This window comes from Ovis aries, chromosome 23 (assembly GCF_016772045.2).
Source record: "Ovis aries strain OAR_USU_Benz2616 breed Rambouillet chromosome 23, ARS-UI_Ramb_v3.0, whole genome shotgun sequence".
NCBI lineage: Eukaryota > Metazoa > Chordata > Mammalia > Artiodactyla > Bovidae > Ovis > Ovis aries.
This window is the reverse complement of record NC_056076.1, coordinates 21,454,260-21,481,668: the sequence shown is the minus strand read 5'-3', so window position 1 is coordinate 21,481,668 and position 27,409 is coordinate 21,454,260. Positions and strand designations below refer to the sequence as shown.

Below are 27,409 nucleotides of genomic sequence, written 5' to 3'. Positions count from 1 at the left end.
TACCTCCATCTGTCCCGTCTGTGTGCATGCTCAGGGGCTTCAGCTGTCTCTGACTCTGCAACCCCATGGCACGCTCCTGTCCATGGGATTTCCCAGCAAGAATACTGGAGTGGGTTGCCATGGCCTCCTCCAGATCTTCCTCACCCAGGGATAGAACCCATGGCTCCTACGTCTCCTGCATAGCAGGCAGATTCTTTACCACTGAGCTACCAGGGAAGCCCCCATTTGTCCCTGTTTGTACTAAATCATTCTTTAATAAATAACACCTCAAGTACTCCGAGGTTAGCACGATAGATTCAGATGCTGTTCAAACATGCACAGAAGTAATTTCTCTGCTCCTCTTGAGGCTAGATGTCCTGAGAAGTCTCATGTGCTTTTAGTGATCATTACTGCCCATCCTAATTTCAAGTTTCTAGCAACCACACAGGCTGTTCTTGTTACTGAGATTTATCTTAATCCTTCGATTCAAAGGATCTACGGCAATTAAAAGCCCTTCACCAACTGGTGACATTGCATACAAAAAAGTGGTAAACATAAGCAAACGCTGCCCTTTACTGGATGTCCACTGATACAGCAGGCATTAAAAAAAGAGCCCATTTCATCCTCTCAGTAATCCTGTGAGAAGACTGACTATCCCTCACAAACAGTAAAAATCAGGCTTTCTTCAATTAGGAACAAAAGTAGTAACCAAAAATTTTTTTCTACTGTCAGAATCAGACTTTCATCTGAAAGACAGAAGATTTAAGAAGTTGTAGTTAACCATCTGATGTTAGCCTGAAGAAAAAACCAGAAGAAACCTGATTACCCAATTCTATGACCCAGGCCACAGTTCTAAAGGTCTTAAATTGCCTCACTGGACTCCACAGGCTGGTTTCCTATGGCAACGATGCTTACAGTAAGAGGTGTGTGTTGTTCTGAAACTGAGGTCTACCTCAGACGTGGAGGTTGAGAATACTGGGGCACTGATAACCCCTGCCCACCGCCCCTACCCACCCCAACGCCCCATTCCCCCGCCGTTCAGGAGATAGCAGTCTTCACAAGCAGCTGAGAGGAACACAGGCTGCTGCACCCCTCCCCTCCACCTAAAGTTCAGGTCCTACAGCAGGGGGAGCATTTAGAGAAAAGCCTGCCATCGTCTCCACCCATAGTTCCACAGTCCCGACTCTCAGACTTTACAGGAGGAAAGAAACAGGCAATAAAACAGCGCCCTCCTGGGGTCGGAACAAATATCTAACTGACCTCAAAACAAAATCAGTATCTGGAAGAGATTCCTGCACTCCCATGTTCATCGCAGCATTGTTCACAATAGCCAAGACACGGAAACAACCTAAGTCTCTGCCAACAGATGAACGCATAAAGATGTGGTACGTATGTACAATGGAGCACTCAGCCATGAGAATGAAGGCAATTCTGTCATTTGCAACAACCTGGACAAACCTAGAAGACACTGCTGTTGTTTATGGTCACTAAGCTGGGTTCGACACTTTTGTGACCCCATGAACTGTAGCCCGCCAGACTCCTTGGTCCATGGGATTCTCCAGGCAAGAATACTGGAGTGGGTTGTCGTTTCCTTTTCCAGGGGATCTTCCCAACACAGGGATTGAACCCAAGTCTTCGGCATTGCAGGTGGATTCTTTACCACTGAATAAAAAAATTAGCCAAAGACAAATACTATGTAATCTCACTTACATGTGGACCCTTAAAAAAAAAGATGAACTTACAGAAACAGAGTAAGAGTGATGCTGACCAGGGACTGGGGTGCTGGGTGGGGGGAGATGGGAAGACGCCAGTCAATGGTAGAAGCCTTCAGTTATAAAACCAATATGCTCTGGAGATCTAATGTCGAGATGCTGATTATAGTCAATAATACTGAGTACACCTGGTATCTGCTGAGAGTAGACCTTATGTTCTCATCACCAAAAAGGAAAGAGAGAAAAAGTAATGCTGTGTAGTGAGGAATATATTAATTAACCTGATTGTTAGTAATTATTTTACAAAGAATACTTCTGTCAAATCATCCCACCATTCTCTGTAAATATACACAATTTTATGTGACAGTTTCACCTCAATGCAGCTGAAGTTGGGGGCAAAGAAACATCTCTTTTTATTCTTAGTAAATAAAAAAGGCCACTACAGCTAAGTCCCTTTTAGTTTTCTCATTCTTTTCTAACTAAACCTGCATTTTGCAAAAACGGCTTTCAAAATTTTTGTATTTTAACCTAAAGAGCTTCTTTTTCCTGCAAGAGTTTAGCTCTGTTCCAGTAACAAAGAGGATCTGAATTCCAAAGTTTAAAAAAAAAAAAAATGCTGAAAAGCCAAAGCATTAAAAAATCAGGCCCTTTCCCTCAGTAATAAATACTGAACTGATATATACACCCTTCACTGCAAAAGTACAGTGTTCTAGTTTGTCTTTTTTAAATTTTTATTTTTTAACTGAAATACAGTTGATTTATAGTTATTGTAAACCCTCTAGTGTACAACAAAAATGATTAAGTTATATAGAACATACATAAAAGAATGTATCTATATTCTTTCTCAGATCCCTTCCCATTACAGGTTAAGATGCTGAATATAGTTCCCTCTGCTATCCAGTACATCCTTGTCATCTACTTTAGATACAGTAGTCTGTATCTGTTCATCTCAAATTCCAGTCTATCCCTTCCAGCCTTTCCCCCTTTGGTCTCTTTTTTCTTTTGTTCTCGTCTGTGATTTGTTCACTATCTTCAGTACTTTTTTGGATTACTTCTTGTTTATATCTACTATACATTTTGGGGTTTGCGATTACCCTGAGGTTTTGGTATAGTCGTCTATATAAACACGCGTGTTGTAAGTCACTGATCTTTCCATTTCAAACACATTTTAAATACCCTGCCATTTATACTCTCCTTCTCTCTAGGTTACATTTTGATAACGTATTTTACATCTAATTGCTCTGTATATCCTTTAACTGCTTACTGTGGACACAGGTGTGATTTTACTACTTTTGTCTTTTAATCTTTCTAGCTTTGTGTGTGGGTGATTTCCTTAATGTTTTCTTTTACCTGTGAGCTTTTTCATCTCTTAGCCTGTCTCTAGTTGTGGCCTTTTCTTTTTCAGCTAGAGAAGTTCCTTAAACATTTTTTTGTAAAGCTGGTCTGGTGGTGCTGAATTCTTCTACCTGTTACTTCTCTATAAAAGCTTTTGATTATCCATCAAATCTGAAGGAGAGTCTTGTGGGTAACGTATTCTTGGTTGTAGGCTTTTCCATTTCACTCATTTCTGGCCTGCAGTTTCTGCTAAAAAAATCAGCTGCCATTTTTTGAACCAATGTTTTACCTCATTTCCTGCCAACTGTTGATACGAGTTATTTTACTTCTCCCTTGTTATTCCCCACTCATTCAACAAGGCCTCTATTTTTATTCTTAATTTACTTGCCAGATCTCCACCAGCACCACACTCAAACAGCAATGCTCATGTATATTTCAATATCAATCAATCAGCAGGTGCAATCTATCTTGTGTGCAGTGAAAGTGGGGTAGAGCTAGGTTGAAATTTGAACCACTAGAAACACTTTACAGCTAATATTGAGTATCTCATGTTGTGTCCAAATTTTCTCATTTCATACGACCTATTTTAAGATCAATCTTTGCCACAAGCTTTTCCTACGGTGGTTTCACACCTGCTACTATTCAAGTTAGTTCTGAACCTAAATACTACTGTTCTGTTCTCTGGTTTTTATATCCATAACTGGGGAAAACACACTTCGTGTCTATCTGTATTCCTTATAGTGTCCAGCAGAGCACAGGGTATGAACAAGTAGGTCCCCCGTGGATTCTCCTGGAAATTAAGTCAAAAGATCTGGATACAAGTACTGCTGTGAAAATGCTGCACTCAATATGCCAGTAAATTTGGAAAACTCAGCAGTGGCCACAGGACTGGAAAGGTCAGTTTTCATTCCAATGCCAAAGAAGGTTCAAACTACTGCACAAATGCACTCATCTCACACGCTAGCAAAGTAATGCTCAAAATTCTCCAAGCCGGGCTTCAACAGTACATGAACCAAGAACTTCTAGATGTTCACGCTGGATATAGAAAAGGCAGAGGAACCAGAGATCGAATTGCCAGCATCCGCTGGATCATAGAAAAAGCAAGAGAATTCCAGAAAAACATCTACTTCTGCTTCACTGACCATGCTTAAGCCTTTGTATGGATCACAACAAACTGGAAAATTCTTAGAGACGGAAATACTTGACCACCTTACCTGCCTTCTGAGAAACCAGTTTGCAGGTCAAGAAGCAACAGTTAGAATCATACATGGAACAATGCACTGGTTCCAAATTGGGAAAGGAGTACGTCAAGGCTGTATATTGTCACCTTGCTTATTTAACTTATATGCAGAGTACAACATGTGAAATGCCATGGTGGATGAAGCACAAGCTGGAATCACGACTGCTGGGAAAAATATCAATAACCTCAGAAATGCAGATGACACCAGCCTTATTGCAGAAAGCAAAGAGGAACTGAAGAGCCTCTTGATGAAGTGAGAGAGGAGTGAAAAAGCTGGCTTAAAACTCAACATTCAAAAAACTAAGATCACGGCATCTGGTCCCATCACTTCATGGCCGAAAAAAAGGGGAAACAATGGAAATACTGAGTTTATTTTCTTGGGCTCCAATCACTGAGGATGGTGACTGCAGCCATGAAACTAAAAGACGCTTGCTCCTTGGAAGAAAAGCTATGGCCAACCTAGACAGCATATTAAAAAGCAGAGACATTACTTTGCTGACAAAGGTCTGTTTAGTCAAAGCTATGGTCTTTCCAGCAGTCATGTATGAATGCGAGAGCTGGACCATAAAAAAGCTGAGCGCCAAAGAATTGATGCTTTTGAACTGTAGTGTTGGAGAAGATACTTGAGAGTCCCTTGGACAACAAGGAAATCCAACCAGCTGATCGTAAAGGCAATCAGTTCTGAATATTCATTGGAGAGACTGATGCTGAAGCTGAATCTCCAATACTTTAGCCACCTGATATAAAGAACGACTCTTTGGAAAAAACCCTGATGCTGGGAAAATTTGAAGGCAGGAGAATGGGACGACAGAGAACGAGATGGGGGTCACCGATTCGGTGAACACGAATTTGAGCAAGCTCGGGGAGCTGGTGATGGACAGGGAAGCTCGGCGTGCTGCAGTCCATGGGGTCGCTGGGTCAGACACAGCTGAGTGACTGAACTGAACTGCTTCCTCCATTTATTACCTATAATCTTAGGCAACATGCCCTAAGATTATCTAAGCCTCAGTTGCTTCCTTTATACAATATGGGTATCTATTTTATTGGGCTGTGAGGCCTAAATAAGTTAATTTTGGAAGTTTTCAAACTATGAAGTGTCATATGACTGTAGTCATCATTCTGAGATGGCATCAGAACCATTGTGCACCAAGAACAGCCAAGAGAATAAATGTCCTGAAATGCGGATTTTAGTCACTTTAGGGCTGACCCAGATACAGTTGTTCTAACATTCCAGTTCTTAAAATAAATGTCTTCACTATTTCTGAATTTAAATGTATATATAAGGGCAAACTTTTTCTTGCAGATGCCACTAAGTAGTCTGCTCTCTTCTTTCATACATGACTATGACTTAAAAAAAAAAAAAAAAAAACTTAAAGAGAATTTCAATTGTGTCCAGGTGAAGATCGTTAATAGCCAATAAAGGCTGTGGTCAACAATTTCAAGCATCATGCCTACCATGCTCCAGCCCTTCCTTCCTACCTACTTCCTGAGGGACAGCTGCTGCAGCAGAAAAGGAAAACACCAAGTTAGGAAGCCCAGTCCTGATTCTAGTGAGTAAGCTGTGTAGCTTCTCTAGGAACCGAGTCTGAGTGTAATCCAGGTTCCAGAATACTCTGAACACAAGGTTTTGACAAATCATTCTTTCATCTGTGGAATCAATCTTCAGCATCCCCTTCAAGTATAAAATATGACTGGGCCAGGTAACAACCAGTTTTAAAAGACATACATACTAGGATATATTTTTAGTCAAGAAAACATGGACATCCTAGCATGTGGGGGTTATTAAAGACTTTCCCCACAACAGTTACTTCTTAAAGATGAAGTCAGTAATGTTTCCACATGACATCTTATTTATATAGTGTTCTTAGGTGTACCTATGTAAACACCTAAGCAATTTAATTTCTCCCTTTATGACTGTATGTATCCTTAGTTGAAATTTGATAGTAACATACTTGAGAATCTTGGGTTACAATGGATTAATGTTAAAGGTAGAGCTAGTCATCTTCATTCCAAACAGTATCAAGACATAATCTTCAGAACATATTATAAGAACCCCTTAGGCTGATGATAATGCTCACAATCCTGGTTCCTTTTATTGTTCTTCTGCAGAACTCTAAATGGCTTTGTTCTTTGATATGTATATGTCTTTTGCCTCTCTCTAGATGTTATGAAGTCTTTCTTACACGACTTTCTTCAAATAACTATTAATAGAAGCTCCAATTCTCACTTTTGAGAATCCACCATAATTTACTTCATTTTGTTTTTCCTGGTGTCGGGACTCTTTGCTAGGTTAGACAGGAAAAGTTAACCAAAGAATTTAATATCAATCAAGATTTTTTTATTACCACTTTTTTTCGAAACAAGGCCAAGAAATTCCACAGTGTCAAGAAAATTAATCAAGTCTGTGTCGTTTCCAGGGAACAGAGTATAAAGCAGGTAAAGATCTCAGTAGTTTGCCCTAACCTGTCATCTAGAAAACAAATACCCAAATTTAGTTTGGTATACAGTCCTGAAATTTTTCAAAATTATAATAATTAAAATATTTTAAAAATATCAAATCCTTTCTATTTTATTTTCACAGTATCCTATTTGTCTCTGATGGGCCCATTTTTCCTTGACCATCTGCAGAAAAGTTCTACCTTTTAGTGCGAAATACTTTAGCATAAATGAATGTTATCTAACACTGTCTTACATCATTCAGCTCCTTTGAGGGCTCACTATCATTTTCTTAAGCATTCTAAAAGCAGATTTTACCTTAAAATATCCTTGAAAAAGGTAATTCCCACCTGTTAATAAGTTATGATTCTACTAGCACAAAGGATCATTAGCTTTCTGGATTAACAAGTAGAAAAAAGATTCAATATTTACTCAGGGACTAAGATTTCTGCAGGGAACCCAATGCCTACCTGGCTATCAGCTGGGTTTTTAAAAAGTCAGTAATGCTAAATTATAATGAGGGTAGATACTGTTACAAATAAGCTTTATACATTTCTAGATTCATCAAGTATGATCCTAATTAAAATTTTGATGTGCTGACTAAATGTCAAACACGGTTCTAAGTGGCCCATTTAATCTTCATAGGCAGAGATTATTATCATCCATGCATTACAGGGCTTCCCTGGTGGTTCAGCTGGTAAGGAATCTGCCTGCAATGCCAGAGACCTGGGTTCACTCCCTGGGTTGGAAAGATCCCCTGGAAATGGGAATGGCTACCCACTCCAGTATTCTGGCCTGGAGAATTCCATGGACAGTATAGTCCATGGGGTCACAAAGAATTGGACAGGACTGAGTGACTTTCACAGATAATAAAACTAAAGCACAACCGCTGCTGCTGCTGTTCAGCCGCTCAGTCATGTCCAATTCTTTATGACCCCATGGACTGCAGTCCGCCAGGCTCCTCTGTCCATGGGATTTCCCAGGCAAGAATACTGGAGTGTATTTCCTTCTCCAGGGAATCTTCCCGACCCAAGGATCAAACCTGCATCTCCTGCTTGGCAGGCAGATTCTCTACCACTGAACCACCAGGGAAGTCCAGAGCACAATTACCCACTTGTTAAGAAACTTCCTCTAAAGTCAACAAAGGCTGCAAACCGACAATCTGGCTTCAGAGTCTTCATACTTAACCATTATTCTATCTTACCTCTCATATCTAGAATTGTTACTGGTATGGGTATTCTGAAGAAGTGTTATCCAGCTGAAATCTACCTTACATCGAATACAGGATTACCACAATTACAGGACCAACAGGTCCCTAAAACTCAAAACCCAACACATTAAGGAAACAAATTGTGACTTATAGTAGGTAGTCTATCCCTTCATTAAAACACCTCTGGAATTTCCAGTAGTGGAGAGATGTCATTTTCACATGAGTAACAGCATATGGGCTTAAAGATTTAAAAAAAAAGGGGGGGGGTAGGGAAGGGGACCAATGATAGTAATAGCAGCAACACAGAGACACAAGAGAAAAGAAACAAGAAAAGGTAAAGGGCCAGTCCAATCAGCAATGATGACCAACATTTCAGGGAAGTTGAACCTATTGCCAATTATCACTTTTGACATTGGAAGGGGAGCATGAGCCAGGAGCCTACAGGCCACTTCTCTGAGTAATTTCAAAATCAAATGGAAAGAAGGAATTTAAGGAAGTGAGATGTAACACATTAATTTTTCTACTCATCTTATATTTACCCTAGGAAGTAGACTTAATCACGCTTTCTTGAAATTATTTTCATCTCCTGTGTGCCTTTTAGTCTCACTCCCTAAGAAAATGTTATCCAGTTACTAAAGAATCACACTATCTCAGTGTCATGGAGGTCAGCTAATTCGGTATTTCCCAAATTGGGTGTCCAGTAGGTTTTCCAGTATGTCATGTATGGATGTGAGAGTTGAACTACAAAGAAAGCTGAGCACCGAAGAATTGATGCTTTTGAACCATGGTGTTGGAGAAGACTCTTGAGAGTCCCTTGGACTGCAAGGAGATCCAACCAGTCAATCTTGAATATTCATTGGACGGACTGATGCTGAAGCTGAATCTCCAATACTTTGGCCACCTGATGCGAAGAACTGACTCATTGGAAAAGACCCTGACGCTGGGAAAGATTAAAGGTGGGAGAAGGGGATGACAGAGGATGAGATGGTTGGATGGCATCAGCGATTCGATGGACCGGAGTTTGAGTATGGTCTGGGAGTTGGTGATGGACAGGGAAGCCTGGCATGCTGCAGTCCATGGGGTTGCAAAGAGTTAGATCCAACTGAGTGACTGAACTGAACTGAAATTGGGTGTCCTGCAGAATATTGCTACACAAGGCTTTTAACAGGCAGGCCATAAACCAGGGATTCTAGGCTGTTCAAGAGCACATACCGCTTCTTTGTGACATCCCTACTCCCGTCTCCAACGTGCTCATGTCCAGAATGAAGCTTCAGAAGAGATTCTGGTTTGTAACATTCCTCAAAAACACTGACATACATAACACAGGCAAACATTAGAGCCAACATTTCTCTTGTTCTTGTCATTCAATCTCTTCTTGACCGCCTTCAGCAACAGCAAACATTGCATTCTCTTTTACTTTTAAAGAACAGTTTCACTGGATACAGAATTCTAGGATGGAATTTCTCCCAACACTTTTCACTCCACTCTTCTTGGCGTGGTTCTGCTGTAATTCTTTTCCTACAGGTAAGAATTTTTTTTTTTCAACTTTTCCCAAGGTTTTCTCTTTGCATTTCATTTTCTGCAATCTGAATATGACACGAAAACTGAAAGAGTTAGTCGCTCAGTCATGTCCAACTCTTTGCAACCCCACGGACTATACAATGCATGAAATTTTCCAGGTCAGAACACTGGAGTGGGTAGCCATTTTCTTCTCCAGGGGATCTTCCTGACCCAGGGATCAAACTGGGGTCTCTCAAATCACAGGTAGATTCTTCACTGTCTGAACCACCTGGGAAGCCCCAACACGCCTAAGTGCAAGCTACATTTTTTGTATCCTGTCAAGTATTTGTCCTCTCAGGTTCCTGGATCAGTCAGTTTGATGTCTTGTTATTAATTTCAGAATTTCTTCTGCTTCATTTGTTCTCCTTCTGATATCCCAAGCAAATGTTATGTTACACTTTTCCAAACTGCCCACAATTACTGAATGTTCTAGGTTTGGTTTTTGGAGAAAAGGTTGTTGCTGTTGTTCTATTTTCTTTTTGCATCTAAGTTGAGAAAATCTCTACTGATGGTTATCAAGCCCATATATTTTTTTCCCTCAGCAGTGTCCAGTCTACTGAGGTGATCATCAGAAGCACTCATGTCAGTGTTTATTCCTAGCATTTAAAATTTGATTCTTTAAGCATACACCTCTACTTATATCTGTTCTTGCATGGTGTCTATTCTTCATTAGAGTTGTTAACATATTAATCAATTACATTCCTGAACTGGTGATTCTAAAATTTGTGTCATACAAGAATCTATTTCTGACTTCTTGTTTTGTCTCTTTAGGCTGTTCCTTGCCTTTTGGCATGTTTTGCAATTTTTCAAAAGCCAGACAATAAAAAACTGAGGTAAATAGAGGTTTTACATTGGTCTGGCCAGGATTTGGGCTGTATTGAAGGTTTGCTGCAGATGTAGATAGCTGAGGCTTTTTGAAACACATTACTTTCATAGTCCTTTCACATTAGGCCAGGTCTAATTGGAAGAATGGTCTTGTCATTTGGAATACATCCACTGGTCCTAATTCGGCCTTCTTATATAAATCAAACTCTTCTCTCCCAATGGCTTTCAAAGCATCTGAAGACAAGTAGCACATAAATTATGCCTGTCCTTAAGTCTGATCTCTGATATCCCCATTTGTTCAACTGTCCCCAATGTACTTTGTCTTTATTTCCTTTGCCATCCTGACCCCTGCCTCTGAATACACTGTGGTAATTCCCTTTGCTAATGTAGAATCCAGCCCAAGTTAAATACATAAATCCAGCTGTAGTTTAACAAGCATGCAATGAAACAGAACTTATTTTTCATATTCTGAACATTTAGTGTAGCTTAACACTGTTTATGTTACTACAGCTTTATCACCACGCTAACAGCTACATGACCCCTGTTTTCTCAAGAAATGATGCCAAGCCATACTGATGCAGTTAGCTGAGAGAAATCTAAATGCAGGAACTGACAGCGGAAATTTTTAAGTGATAATGAAGGCAATGCAAGAGTCAGGGATTCCCCATTCAATCTGCACTGGTTATGGACCAATGGTTATTAAACTGTGAGCTACAGATGCATATTAGAGGCAGCTTTAATTCAACTAAAGTTGTGAACAAATCTGGGCAATGTGCATTTTTCAAAACTTTTGGCCACTCAGAAAATTTAAAAATGACAATGCTCTCATATTCTATAATCTGATATTTCATGAACAAATTTTTTGGGGGGGTTGGGGGGGGGACACACAGCATATGAGGTCTTAGTTGCCAGAACAGCGCCCCCTACAGTGGAAGCACAGTTTTAATCCCAGATGGGAACCAGGGATGTCCTAAACACTTTTTCTTTAATCAAAGACAACTGAACACATTTATCTATGGTCCCAAAAGTTAAAAAGTAACTGAAATCTCATTAGGCTTTAGAACACAGAACACATTACTGTAGCATAATGTATTCAGCATCCAATAAGTTATAAAATTTATCAAATTTACTGATAATGATCTGCCTCATTAATATGTGTATTTCATTATATGTAAAATTATCTCAATTTTAAAATGCACTAAGTATTAGTCCTAAAAAACACCCAAGAATACTACTTTATGATGGAATAATATCACTGTATATTAGAAAGCTTCCAAGAATGAAATTGGCTTTGCTTTGAAGCAGCGCCTTTCTTCAGAACCTGATCTAAGTAAGCATGACCAAATTTGACATGTTTTACAAAGAAATTTTGCTTTAGGAAGCTATGCCAGACAAATTCTTTCTGTGGGATTATATTAGTATGAATGACATAAGGCTCTCTTTAAAATTTTCATTACCTAAGAAGTTCATATTTTACTTTAACAAAAATGGTATGTGCAATGGTATCAAAATTAGCAAGACAAATTCTAACATGAATCTTACTTCAAAAAGGAGTGGACAAATAAATTAGAAGGTATAGTTACCAAAAATACCACTTCCCCAATAAATTACAATGGTGCATTGAAGGACTGAGCTGAGAGAGGCAGTGAGGACTTGTATTAAACAGATTAACTTCTAGTATTTTTGATAGTAAATATCTCCCCCAGCCAGTATCTCACATGGACCTAGGTCTTCCAATAGATCCACAACTTATATATCCTACATGGATAAATGGACCTCTTTCCTAAGGCTTCAGCTGTCTTTTTAATAAAGGAAACAAAAGATACAATAAATGCTGCTGCTAAATTGCTTCAGTCGTGTCCAACTCTGTGCAACCCCATAGACGGCAGCCCACCAAGCTCCCCCGTCCCTGGGATTCTCCAGGCAAGAACACTGGAGTGGGTCGCCATTTCCTTCTCCAATGCATGAAAGTGAAAAGTTAAAGTGAAGTCCCTCAGTCGTGTCCGACTCTTAGCAACCCCATGGACTGCAGCCTATCAGGCTCCTCCATCCATGGGATTTTCCAGGCAAGAGTACTGGAGTGGGGTGCCATTGCTTTCTCTGACAATAAATGTTGGCCACCTATAATGTTGTTTTAAAAAGTCACTATCATAAACACTTTTTAGAAGATGAGACTGAATATATGCAACTATTCAAAACAAAACAGTGGAGTGAAATACACTGAAATATTAAAAATCATTCTTTTCAGAGAGGCTGATATGAACTCTTGAAGCTGGAATTTTTTCGGTACTTTCCAAATTTTCTATAATAAACATTTATTGTTTTTATGATGGGAAAGCATTTTAGGAATAAAAGGTAAGGAAAAACTTTTAACTCTGCATACAAACTTACTTAGAAGTTTCCATGATGAAGAATGGGGGCAAAGTTAAAAGCACTGAATTTTAAGAGTTTAAACAGATCTCATAGATCATTAGGTTTGATATCTGCATTTTGAAGATGAGGGGGAAAAGAGGTTTATATTACACAACTTCAAACCAAAAGTTCTAAAACCCATAACTCTCTGGTTCATTATTCTAATCCAAACTTCATACTCACTGAAGGCTAATCAAGATAAATATCCAAGTTGGATGTAAATCTGTACATTGAGTATAGCTGTAACTCTTTTAACATTTTTGTACTTATGCTTACAATGGTATTTTTAATCTGTGATTTTTATAAGAAAGTACACTGAAATGTTATCAGGAGCTAAGTAGTTTTAATATATTCATTTTAATGTAATTATTTTAATATATTTTTCAAATTTCCTTTGAATATTAACTAATACTTCAGTGCTTCAGTGTTCTCATTCATAAAACAGTATCCACCTCATATAGTCACAAATAAAGATAGGATCAGTACCTAGAACTGCACCTTCACAAAGAGTAAATGCTAAGTATTCGTTATTATTTTATAATAAAATTATAAATTGTCTCCTTAGAATGGTGTTTAACTGTAGTATCAGGTTTCAGGTTAGACACTGGTCATTTTTCACCCATGTAATGGAAAATGTTTCCTTTATTCAGGATTGGGATATTTCATGCAAGAGGCCAAAGATTTTGGTAATCTAAATAAAAACTAATAAGCTCTTAGAGGCTGTGAAGACAACCTATTTTCTGATGGATACTAAGTAGGGATGGGGTAGGATCTCCACATGTGTAGGCATTTTCAGTAGTTTACATCACTATGTTGGACTTTTCTGTTAACTATTTCTTAGGGGAAAATTCTTCTGTCTGAATCTGCTGTTTTATGTATTGCCCTTCAAGGAATGCCTGGTGATTCCAGTGATGTTACTGTCTTTGTGACTAGACTGTTATGTACAACTTACTTGGGTTGTCACTAAAGTGGACAAGACCCAACATCAATTATCCCAGTGAATGATTTTCCAGAAACAGGTGATCCCCATTACTCCTGGGCCTCACCAGCTTGGAGGAAACACTGCCCTTTCCCTCTGCTCCAAGCTCCGATACAGACACGAATGCCTCACCGCTGCTACCTGGCCCAGGGAGTGGGGGAAGTGACCTTCCTGTTTCCACGGCAGCACCCTTAGTCACTGTGTGTTGTTCCAACCTCCTGCTTCCACTTCGGAGCTTAGAATATTTGAGCAAACGCTCTCATCTTGCGGAGGGCACATGCCAAGATGTGGTGTATTTCTTCAATTCCTATCAGTGATCCACCTTCAAAGTAGACTGCCATTTGAGGGGGGAGGGCACCCATATCATTTATCTTATTAGAGTGGAACTATCATATACATATTTAATAAATATAACTTCTGCACTGTATCTATCTGTATCTTTTAAGCAATCTTTATCAGTCACTATAAATAGGATTTTCTGTTGCAATAGAAATGTTCTATATCTGCACTATCCAACAGAGTACCAAAGAGCCACAGGTGGCTACTAATCATCTGAAATATGGCTAATACTGATAACTTAAAATTTTATTCAATTGTAATTAAATATCACTGTGGCTAGTGGCTACTGGGTAGTGCAGCTCCTTATCTCTTTACATTTCACCTCAACTCCATGTGTGTCTCCAATTCATTTTTCTTCCTCAAATTTCATTTCATCCCCCTCTTCACTGTATCTACCTTTATATTTGTGTAATATATATACATATACATCTTTATTATATCATAAAGATAGACCATGCTAGGTTTAATAATTCCTTTTACTTTAATATATATTAACTTTTCTATAAGTTCTAGGAGGTGGGAAAAGCTGCCACTCAGTCTAACATCGTTAAAAAAAAGAAATCTACTCTGCTTTTATTTTCTCTACAGAAGAGAGTGAAAATCTAAATCAGGCAAGAAATAATGTGAATATCACACTTTAATTACACCCAAGTCTCCTAAAAGAATCAATTATATCCCAGACCAACTTCATTTCTGAGACAATTACATCTCAGATATCACAAAGAACTACCAACAGGGTGCACGCCAGCATTATTGTACCTAATTTTGAAAAAAGGTTAACCCTGGAGAAGGAAGGGCAACCCACTCCAGTATTCTTGCCTAGAAAATCCCATGGACAGAGAAGCCTGGCAGGCTACAGTCCATGGGGTCGCAAAGAGTCGGACTGAACGACTTCACTTGACTTGACCAGACTCTAAAAACAACAGAGAAGTTAAGTATGGGGCAGGTAAGTCCAAATCTCAAAGAAAGATTGAATATATTATTTAAAAGAACCTAGGAATCCAGCTGCAATCACTGAGATGCTAAGAATATAACTAGGAATATAAACACTTGCTTTTTGAGAGCTCACACTACAGATACAAAAACATGCAGACACCGTATACTCTTTTTACAGTATCCCAATAAATAAAACATAAATTCACTGGTTAAATGAATTAAATGAGTTAAAACAGATGTAAACTATCTAGAAAACCTCCAAGTCTCTTTGTTTTGAGGCTGAAACTTCTGGGGCACTTACTATATGCTAAGCAGTTTAAGCACCCCTACTCGTTTAAATCCCGTAATAATCATATAAAGCAGGTATAATTATTATCTCTACTTTATAGACAAGGAAAATGAGGTAGAGAAAGATCAAATGACTTGCCATTTGCCACTCAGCTAGTGGGTGGTGAAGCCAGATTCTTAACTAAGGTAATCCGGTTCCAGAGTTCCTACTCTTCAGCACAGAGTTAAAGTGCCTGGCTATGTGTTCACTGATACAAGACCAAGCTGATTAACTGGGGAAAACATCTAATCACAGGCATATGTTTCTAGCCTAGCCTTATCTCTCAAACAGATAAAAATACTTTTATTTGTAATTTTAAATATATTCTTAAGAAATCTGCAGAAGAAACAAAAGCCAAAACAAGAAGTAACAAAGTGTTTTTAAGAAAAACTCTTACAGACTGAAACCCTGACTCAGTAAGATAATACAGACACATGTATTTTAAAAACTAATTACATAAGAATCTGACAAACAACTCCAAGATTAACAACATTGGCTGATGTTCAAAAAAAAAAGTTTGAAACAGTCCCCAAATTAGCATGAGCAAAAAAATGCCAGAGCTACACTGTCAAAAATATACTCCACTGAAAAAAAAAAAAAAAACCCTCAGAGCTCGAAGTTTATATGTAGCCAAAAAAGCTCCAAAGTGAACGGAATGGTCTTTCTCAAAGGAAAGCAGGGTGTTTGCTTTGATATCCCTGCTGCATCAGTAACAGAAGTACAGGAAAAGTGGCATGATTCGCAGCTGGCAGCTTTCTGTGGCCACAGAGCAACCAGAGCTAGAGGGTCCACGGGAAGGATATCGCAACTTCCGAGGACAGTGGGAAGGCAATCGAAGCTTCAGGGGACAGCGCGAGGGCAACCGAAGTGTCAGGGGACAGTGGGAAAGAAGTAGAAGCTTCAGAGGACAGCAATCAGGAGGTGGCAACAAAAGTAACAGATTCCAAAACAAAGGCCAGAAGCAGAGTTTTAATAAAGCATTTGGACAGTAACTTGAAGTAGAGGATTTATTTGGCAAAAACAGAACTATGTTCAGCAATGTGGAACTGAACATTATTTTTCATACAAAGTTAAAAGCACATTGTATTTCCTTCCTGACCACTTGCCCAGTCCCCATCTCTTCGAGAGAGAAAAGCTTCATCTATTTCTGACTGATGACTGTCATTTATAACTTTATTGCTGCATTTATAACTTTATTGCTACTTCCATCTGGGTATTCCTTTGGAAAAGGTGTATGGATTCATTACATATTCTAATGTATTGTTTATAGATTATAAGATAAAATCAAGCATGTATCTGCTGATACTTTTTAAGTTGACCTGTCTTTATATTTAGAAATGTCTCTTAATAGTAGGCTTCCCTGGTGGCTCAGACGGTAAAGACTCTCCTGCAATGCAGGATCCCTGGGTCGGGAAGATCCCTGGAGAAGGAAATGGCAACCCACTCCAGTAATCTTGCCTGGAGAATTCCATGAACAGAGGAGCCTGGCAGGCTACAGTCCATGGGTTGCAAAGGGTCAGGTATGACTGAGCAATTATCACTCAAAAAAGCTCTAAATTATTTATGCTAAAATAATATTTTATTTATTGGAATTAACTTCAACATTCTTTAGAGAATAAAAAAAAAGAAATCTAATTATTTACTTTGCTTACTGAAGTGATCTTTTCTCAGAGCTCATTACTTTCATCAAACATGTACTTTCAAATACCTATTTATTTGTACAATTCCTAAACCCACAGATTAGGAAAAATAATCTAAAAGCAGAGAGAAAATGCTTTAAACACTAACTGTAAGCAATAAAACATGTAAGAAGCTAACCTACAAAGAACACATATGAAAGTTTCTTTAAAAAGCAGACAGTAGCAGATTAAGCGGTATTTAACATTTACATTAAATAGGTCCAAATACTCCTATACATTTCACCAAGCTCTATGGGGAGGACTGTTTTCCAGTTATTAGACATTTATAATGCAGATTCTCCTGTGTGTCACTTTAGCAAGCAACCTGTGCCTGTGGCGACTCCTGGCAGCACAGGGAGGGTCCAAGGACCACCGTAACTAAAGGGGTCCTAGGGTGGCGTGGCTCCTGTGCTGGGAAAGCAGAGGCAACGCTCCAGTCAGGTCTGGGCCGACTGGGCAAACTCGCAGAACTCTTGGTGCTAACATCTCTTCGGATGCCAATTCCCTATCCACCTGCCCCAGGGTTGTAGCATCTGTGAACTGGCCAACTAAAAGCCAGTATTAAATCTCTTTTTTTCAACAGAGATCAATAAAACACTGACAAAACTCTCCACTCCCCCCATTAGAGAACCATGCTGTGAGGGAGAACAAGTACAACAGAAATAGCAACATCAACAAAAACCCACGGGACAATTAAAGGAAAACAGAAATGAGGAAAAACGATGAGAAAAGATAAACAGTGTGGCATAAAGATTCAAGAGAATCAATATATGTAACAGGGAATTTAAGGAGAAACTATGGAGAAGGCAATGGCACCCCACTCCAGTACTCTTGCCTGGAAAATCCCATGGGTGGAGAAGCCTGGTGGGCTGCAGTCCATGGGGTTGCACAGAGTCGGACACGACTGAGCGACTCAGCAGCAGCAACAGCAGCATGGCAGCTCAGATGGTAAAGAATCTGCCTGCAATGCAGGAGATGCAGGTTCAATCCCCAGGTGGGGAAGATCCCCTGGAGGAGGGCATGGCAACCCATTCCAGTATTCTTGCCTAGAGAATCGCAGGGACAGAGGAGCCTGGCAGGGTCCATGGGGTCACAGAGAGTTGGGCACGACTAAACAACACGTTAATAAAAAATTAACAAAAATAAATGGCAACATACATTTTTCTGATAAAAGGGCACAGTAATGTCAAGCCAAATTAATAAAAGGCCAATATCCTAAATATGTGATAGTCAAAGTGTTAAATGTGTAGGAGAAGAGAAAAAAAACCACGGTAAGTAGGCCAAATGAAAAAAGAAAGTGACCCAAGAATTCTACATTCAGCCAAGCACTCATATGAGAGCAGAAAGGAAAGCCACTCACAGACATACCAAGACTTGCACTAATTTTGCTATTCGTCAAGACTTCCACATCTTTGTCCTTTTTTTGACATAGTTGACTGGAACAGCTTTTCAAGTAAATTTTTAAATGACAAATAATATACAAACAATGTAATAAAATTAAAAAATAAGAAAAATATGATTTTCTACAGACCACTGAAAAGACACTGGTCGGTAAAGAGCAAAGAGGGAGAAAACTAAATAGAGAGCTATTCTTTCAGAATAAGTAATTTCAATATCAATAGTAGGTTGTGGTTTTTACTTATAATTCTGGATTTTGGGTATAATCTACATTTTCCCCAGGAATGTATGTGAATGTATACACACACACATACACACACAAATATATAAACACATAAATGAACAAAAACTTTTGTGAAATTTCCTTAACAAAAGTATATAGTAAATTTCTAGCTACTGTTCAGAAAATGGAGATTACTAGTCTCAAAACCATGTGCTCCCTTCACATCAGAAACATTATTCAAACATAGGCTATCTTTTGAGAAGTGTGCTAAAATAATTTCCAGCACTGGGTAAATTAGATGATCTCCAAACCAAACATCAATCTATTACTACAACTACCATTTTTCAAAGCAAAAACTCAAATTAAAAAAATGCACAAAGGACTTCTCCAAAGAAGACAAATAAATCACAGACAAGCATATGAAAAGATGCTCAATATGACTATCAGGAAAACACAAAGCAAAACCACAATGAGATACCATTTCATGCTCATTAGAATGGCTATTGAGCAACAAAAACAGAAACAAATGTTGACAAGGGATGTGGAGAAAGGGGAGCTCTGTGCATTGTTGGTAGGATGCAAAATAGTTGTGGCCATTATAGATGGGATAGTATGGTAATTTCTCAGAATAATGGAAAACAGAATTACCACACGATTCAGCAATCCCACTCCCGGGTATATACCCAGGAGATGTGAAATCAGGGACTCAAAGAGATACTTGCTATGAACCCATGTTCACAGCAGCATTATTCACAATAGCTAAAAGGCAGAAGCTACTACAGTGTTCACTGATAGACAATTGGTGGTCCAGTGGTTGAGACCACCTGCCAATGCAGGGGACATAGGTTCAATCCCTGGTCTGGGAAGATCCCACACACTGCGAGACAACTAATTCTGTGCACAACTACTGAAGTTCATGTGCCCTAGAGCCTGTGCTCTGCAACAAGAGAAGCCACTGAAATGACAAGCCCCACTCACTGCAACTAGAAAAAGCCCTCAAGCAGCAATGAACACTCAGCACAGACAAAATTAAAAAAAAAAAAAAAAAAAAGAATTCTGGCCTATAACATGGACGAACCTAGAGAATATAATGCTAAGTGAATGAAAGTGAAAGTGGTAGTTGTTCAGTCGTGTCCGACTCTGTGTGAACCCATGAACTGGAGCCTGGCAGCCTCTCTGCCCATGGGATCCTCCAGGCAAGAATACTGGGGTGGGTTGCCATGCCCTTCTCTAGGGGATCTTCCCATCCCAGGGATTAAACCTGAGTCTCCTGCACTGCAGGAGAATTCTTTTACCATCTAAGGCACCTGGGAAGCCCTTGCCGTCAAAAAGACAAATATTGCATGGTTACTTATATTATATATCCAGCATAGACTTACTCATAGAGTCAGTTTGTCAGGGGTGGTAGGGAATGGGGAGTTGATTAATGGGTATAGTTTCAGTTCTGCTACATGAAAACAATTCTGCAGGCTGGCTACAAAACATCATGAATATACCGAACAGTACTGAACTGCACACTTTTAAAAATGGTTAAGATGTCAACTGTATATTTATCTTACAATTTTTTTAAGTGTAAAAGAAAAAAAAAACTATACCATGACTTTAACTGCTCCCAGAATTTGTCCCACTTAAGATTTTTCTGGGTATTATGCAATTTAAAGGATCTGGCAGTAGGGCAAAAGCAAAAAAAAACAAAAATTATGTAAAATAATGGCTTTTGGTATTTATTGCCAACTGTCTTTCACAAAGAATGAGTGATACATGAATTTACATCAACAGTGTAAGAGACCCACTCCCATCTTCCCTTGCCATTGCACAGGATGCCATTTCCTTTCCTTAAACTTGTAGCTAAGATGAGCATGAAAATCATATCATTTACTACTTTTTCATTTTCCCCCTACTTCTAAGAATTTATGAAACCATGATTACAGATAAGCATATTCTTAAACTGGAAAAAATAACCGCTAAACAGCAGGCAGCTGGCTATAGAAATACTTCTTTAAAACAGAATATGATCTAGATATTAAAATGAGAATCTCTGTAATCACAGGAAAATGTTTACAGTACACGTGTAAAAAGGGCAATGTATAAAAATGTCATCCGTGCTAATACAATGACTGACCCCATCTTCCAAATCTTGTCAAGGGTTATTTCAGGAGGAATGAGACTTTAGGTGATATCTGTGCTTACCAACAGTTTCTAAACTATGAGAAGCATGTATTACTCATAAAATCTTTTTTTAAAGAACTAATATTTATTGACCCCTCAAGCTAGTTCTCTAGTTTAATATCCTTTTACTCAATGTCAGAATCATTCCCACCACGGTTTTCAATCTCATTTATCACTGATTCCTCTTACTCTTCTGATCCAATTAACAAATTATGGTGATTCAATTGTTCCCCTCACCTGCCCATCCCTTTATTTTCTCACTGCTATCATCAACTATGGTTTAGGCCTTCATTACCCATAATATAAAATTTCCAGTAAAGTCCTATCTGGTCTCCCTATCGCAAATCTCTTGCCATTCTAATCCATTTGGCAACTGCAACCGGGTTTCCAAACACTGCTAATGCTACAAGTCCTCTCTGGCCTCTGGGCTGTTATAACCAACCATCTGCTCAGCCAGCCATTCAGTGCCCGTCACAATTTGATTCCAACCTACTTTTCAATCTCATCTCACTCCTAATTCTCAGCTGCTACAGTAACAACCAATAATTGTAGCAGCTGTCAGTTGTTGAGCACTTTACTACACACAGGGTGCTAACTGCTTTATATGTATAAATTCCATAATCACAATGCTTCTCCTGAAGGGTATTACTAGTATGAGTTCTATTCCACAAAGGAGTTAACAAGCAGAGGAGCAAATAGAGTTTAATTCCTCTTTTTACCTAAGTGAACAAATGTAGACGAGGACTGATTTCATTGGTAGCTACAGTTCTTCTACCAGGTAGCACTGTGATGCTTATAAATTCAGCCCTTATGGATTGCTGAGTATTACTGCTCGTTATTCATGTTTTCTAATCTATCATTGAAGTGTTATTCTACTAAAGACAAAAAGTAAACACGTAAAATAATTTTAAAATTCCAAAACGGTCTTTCATTTTTTGTTCAAAATTCTCAGCTGCAGTTCTAGAATCCAGTCCTTTAACACAAAATCCCTTTTTGAAAAAGTACTGGGCTTATACTAATATGACTTAAAAATTAACTTATTTTCTGCTGAATATAATTTTCTTCAAAAACCTCAAGTATCTTTAATCATTTTATCAAAGCATCATTCTTTCTGATTTAATTACAGAAGAAATCACAAATTTAAAATACAAAGATTACTTATTTCTTGCAAACTACATTCGTACTAGCATTCATTCCAGAGAAGGCGATGGCACCACACTCCAGTACTCTTGCCTGGAAAATCCCACGGACAGAGGAGCCTGGTGGGCTGTGGTCCATGGGGTCGCGAAGAGTCAGACACGACTGAGCAACTTCCCTTTAACTTTTTACTTTCATGCATTGGAGAAGGAAATGGCAACCCACTCCAGTGTTCTTGCCTGGAGAATCCCAGGGACAGGGGAGCCTGGTGGGCTGCTATCCATGGGGTCGCACAGAGTCGGACACGACTGAAGCGACTTAGCAGCAGCAGTATTCATTCATTCATTCATTCATCATTTGATAGCCAACTATCATTTTACTCACTCAACAGAAACACCTACCTACTAGGAGAAAAACTATTGCTCCAAACCCTTAAGATACAGCAATAAACATGAAAAATAAAGTTCTTCCTCTCTTGGTACTCACATTCCAGTCAGGTACAGATATAAGTATATAATAAGGTTTTAAATTTCAAACAGTGGTTTAAGTTCCATGAAGAAAAAACAATATATCAGCAATGTAATCAGGAGAAGGGTAGGTGGAATTTAATGAGACAAGGGTTCTAAGGAGGTGATACAGGAATGAAGAAAAAGGAACCAAGTTCCCAGGTGGTGCTAGTGGTAAAGAATCTACCTGCCAATGCAGGTTAGACATGAGATGCAGGTTTGATCTCTTGACTGGGAAGACCCCCTGGAGGAGGGCATGGCAAGCCACTCCAGTATTCTTGCCTGGAGAATCCCATGAACGGAGGAGCCTAGCAGGCTGCAGTCCATAGTGTCGCACAGAGTCTGACACAACTGAAGCAACTTAGCACGGAAGTAAAGATTAGGAGACAGCATTGCAGCCACTTTGTTAGCAATTGGCAAAGCAAAAGCCCTGGTGTGAAAACTTGCTTCATCTGCTTAAATTGATGCCTCTGAGACGGTTACAAGATGAAGTTAACAGAGACTCGAGACTAGTCATCTCACAGGCCATGTACGGCGTCTAAGATCCAAAAGTGTAATAGGAAGCATTGGAAAGTTTTACACAGGGGTCTGATGAGATCTGTTTTCCTCTTAAAAGACCAATCTAGCTCCTGTGATGCAGAGAGTTAACAGAGGGCGCAGGAACCTCAGCTGTTAAAACAATAGAGGCAACAGACATCAGTGTGGTCTGGCAGGAGTTATGAAACATATATTATTACTTCTATTTAATTAGACACAAAAGGTCTTCCATTTACATAACAAACTGAACTCCACTTCCTCCCCAAAAGTCACTAAAATAATAAAACAAGTTATCAAGGCAGAAGCCCACCACGAAAAAGAAGGAACCACAGTATACAGATGTCCTGGAAGTTTTAGAAAAGAGAAAAAAATGAAACAAGGGATAATGACCAAGGGTAATGTAATTCATCCTGAGGAATTCTGGACGTTCTGAGGACTCTGAGGCACCAAGCTCCTTGAAATGTAATGGTGGGCCTTGTTTTGACAATGAAGACCAAATACATACATCTTTCCATCAATCTGTTAAAACTCATCTCATAGAGCCAACAGATGAGGGATAAGAAACAAAGCCAAAGACCTGCTTCTGAAGATACGAGTCACACAGATAAGAATGAGGCCCTGCTCTGAACAAAGACGTCCTATGTTAGCTACTGAGCAAATGTGAACCATTTTGTCTAGAGAAAAGCCATGGCCCAGAAGAGAAGACCTATACAGATTAACGATTATTTGAGGATCATCAAAGGCAATGACCTAATAGGATCTTACTGAAAGTCTTTAACATGAATGAGCAAGTTCATCTTTAGGAATTTATCACAAGAGGTGAGTAGGGAGTTAATAAAAGAGATGTTTACTTTCCCTGAAAGTCCAGTGGCTGGGACTCAGTGCTTTCATTGCTGAGGGCCTGGGTTCAATCCCTGGTCAGGGAACTAAGATCCCACAGGCCTTGCAGTATGGCCAGAAAAAAAAATGTCCACTGCAATACTGTTTATAGTATCAAACAAATGGAAACAATTAGTCATAAAGAACAGAAATATCCATACATTAAAAAAGAAAATAGTCACATGATAAGATGCATATATCACATGAAAAGGGTAACACACAAAATACATGGACCCAATACATACGGCTAATAAGCCTTTGCTTATGTAGCTTTTTTCCCATGATGAAAACAGCTTACTGGAGTAGTTATCAAAAATAATTAAAAGATTACATAATCCTTGAAAAATGGACATATTAACCATAACAAAGTTTTAAACTTAATGATATTTTGATCTCAAAAAATAATCTAATTAAGACACTAGTAACATTTGCTTCTTTAAAAAAAATTCATATAGCTCCATCTTATTAATTTTAAATTTAAATGAAATCAGTATGATTTCAATGGAAAGACAAAGTATAAAGAAATAACTAAAGATTCCATAAGCAGTTCTCCATACTCTTACTAATATGCCCTTGAATGATACTTGTAATTTGATAAATCAGTAAATAACAATCAAAAAGCTACATGCAAACACTTTTAGCATTTTAAAATGTTTAATTCTGCATCTTCAGTGCTATATATTTAAAATATTCTTATTTCCTATATTGAGAGATATATGTGTTTCTAATCACTAAATGTTTCATGCAAAACAAAATTTACCTTTATGCACTTTTTAAAAATGGAAATTAAACTTTTTGGAAAGCAAAAAATTTTATAAAAGCAAGCACTCTTGAAAACGCCAAGTAAATTAAGAAATGTCTACTTAGGAAGATGTCATTTAAAATATTAATTATAAATAGAGGCAAATACAAATAAGATAGTAAGAGGGAAAAAGAATTCATAAGCACAATAATCATTAGAAAAAATTAGACAAAAATAACAAAAAGTAATAAAAAACAAAAATCTACCGCGTAATTAAATATGTGTAAAACAAACAGGCCAGCAGGATAGAAAAATGACTACATTCACAAATATACATGTATACAGAAATAAATATGATCAAAATTATACTTTACAATATAGCAAAATAGACTAACATTAAATGACTAATCATTAATCAATGACAAGGGGACATTTACTATCACTTTCAAATAGTTATATCCCTATATCATATATATCATGAACAAAAAGTCCTATAGGATAAAATTATTAGGAAAAAAACTACAGAGAACTTGTATAGTATTTTTATAGTTATGAAAATTGAGAAGGCAATCCTAACTATATCCAAAAAGCCTAGAATTTATAAAGGCAAAGACAATTTGTCATTGAACCATATACCTAGAACCAAAGTTAAAGAGATACAGGAAATCAGCAGAAGTGAAGTGGCTAACAAATATTTTAAAATGACCAACCTAAGCAAACAAAAAAAATATTTTTAACCTATAAAATATACAAAAATTTTTAATATTTTTATGTGTTTCATTTTTAAAGTTTTTATTGAATTTGTTGCAATATTTTTTCTGTTTTCTGTTTTGGTTTTTTGGCCAGGAGGCATGTGAGATCCTAAGTTTCCTAAATCTTAACCACTGGACCATCTGATTTTGTACCAGATATACAAAAATTTTAAAGATCACTGACTTCAGTACTGGATGATGTTGTGCAGGAAAAGATGCACTCATACTTCAAGGAGTTGAAAAAAGCAAAATCAACATTTAACCAGTCATTCTTGACCTAGCTATTCTATTCTACTTCTGAGACTCAATCCTATAGATATATACTAGCACTACTAAACAAACCTGCATTAACAGGATGTCCTCTGTAATATAGCTGTAATGCACAAAACTAATAAAAGCACCTCAATGGGTACAATCTGACACCATAAGGGAAAGACTTAAACAAACAAACAATAGTCATACCATGAATATTATTCCCTCATTTTAAAAAATTAGGTAAATCTGAATATACTGATAAAGGACTGCAAAGGATAAACACTATCCTCTCTGACAGCTTTCCCACCCTGACTTCTAAAACTTGGAACTGTGATTTGATTTCTCCTTTTAAGAGCCATCAAACCATGATTTCCAGTTTTCTATGGAAGTCTACCAATTTAAAACTGATCAATGTTGCATGAGGTAAATACGTACTTCATAAAAGCCTATTTTTTTAAATACCATCTGTATCATGAAAAGTCACCTGCTTTAATAACCAGCTACAGTTACAAGTTTAAAAAACGATTCATAATTTCCAAAAAATTTTTTAAACACTTCATGTTTTCATTCATTACAAATGTTTTAATACTGGCTTCCTTAAGAAATATGAAACAGCCATTATATCCCCTCTTCTTCTTAAGAGCAATTACGGACATGTCAATACCTGGTCAATCACACTTAATGTTCAAGGATGCCTGACAAGTAAAAACTATGTGATGCTGATATGGTCTAAATCCTGACCACTCAGTCTCAACTTCAAAGGGATGCCATCTATTTGGCACAAAACATGTCTAAAAAACTCAAATTATTTTCACATCTTCTGAAAACAGAATCACCTAGTTATAAATGATATTTACAAAGAGTGCTACGAAACAACTTCCTAGTTTATTAGAAATCTAAATATTTTTTACTTCTAAGAAACATCTGACATAGTTTAGGTGGTTTATGATAACAAAAATCTAGTTATTCTAAAACACAACAAAAAAGTTCCTAGAACACCTTATTTTGAGAAAAGTGACTACCAGCTGCTGCTATAATCTTACACTGATGCAAAAACTGGAAGCAAAATTTTCATTTTGGAGGCAGATTGCTTGGGTTCTAAACAAGTCACTACCTCTTTACAACCTTAAACAAATTATTTAATCTCCTTCCATTTCCTCTATTTATAAAATTCGTATGTTTCCTGCTACATAGGATTAAATTAGTTGATATGCGTGAAGCGCTTAGAATAGTACCTGACATATGGTAAATTTCACTGCCATTATTATCATCAGCCTCACTACCTGTAACTGTCATGAAATCTGCCTTCCTGGAAGACACTGGGATAAGAGGGGGTTAGGTTGGATGGTATCTGATCATTTTTCTATACATTTCAAACATAAACGCTGTTTTTGTAACCAGTGATATATAACCAGTTTAAGTGGGAAAGCAGTATGAAGTGGAATAATGAGGTTTCAGTCTTCAGTTTTCAAAAACATGAGACAATTCAGGCTTTGGAGTTTGATATTTATTTTTAGCAGGAAGAATATGCTAAGGTTGATGACATCATTAGAAGATACGCCCATGTCCAATACCTGCAACAGAAGCTCAACAGAAGTTAAAGAAAGCATACCAAGGACTAGAGACAAAAATTACATGGCATTACTTACCCTTAATTCTGCTAACAGTAAAACAAGTAACAGTGTGTTTAAGACTGAGGTTCCATCACAAGATCAAAAACCAGTAAGTTAATTATCAAACTTATTTTTTAGAAAATTCTGTTATATGTAAAACTGGGCAACCTCTCTAAAGGTGAGCAAAATGCCAACAACTATGCTTTGAGTGTGTATGTGTGAGCAGAG

At 38.0% G+C, this 27,409-nt stretch overlaps 1 protein-coding gene across 2 annotated transcripts in view; it reads right to left on the bottom strand.

The window, feature by feature from the left end:
* RPRD1A (regulation of nuclear pre-mRNA domain containing 1A) overlaps positions 1-27,409 on the bottom strand; it is a 68,059-nt gene that overhangs the window by 5,198 nt on the left and 35,452 nt on the right. The window contains exon 7 of one of the 2 annotated variants that reach the window (XM_012103338.5): positions 24,455-27,142. The exons of the other annotated variant lie outside the window; for it this stretch is intronic. Within the exon in view, the coding sequence (XP_011958728.1) occupies positions 27,023-27,142 (120 nt within the window). The 3' untranslated portion in view covers positions 24,455-27,022. Of the gene's footprint in view, positions 1-24,454; positions 27,143-27,409 lie in introns of those variants that run through there. 2 annotated transcript variants of the gene reach the window in all.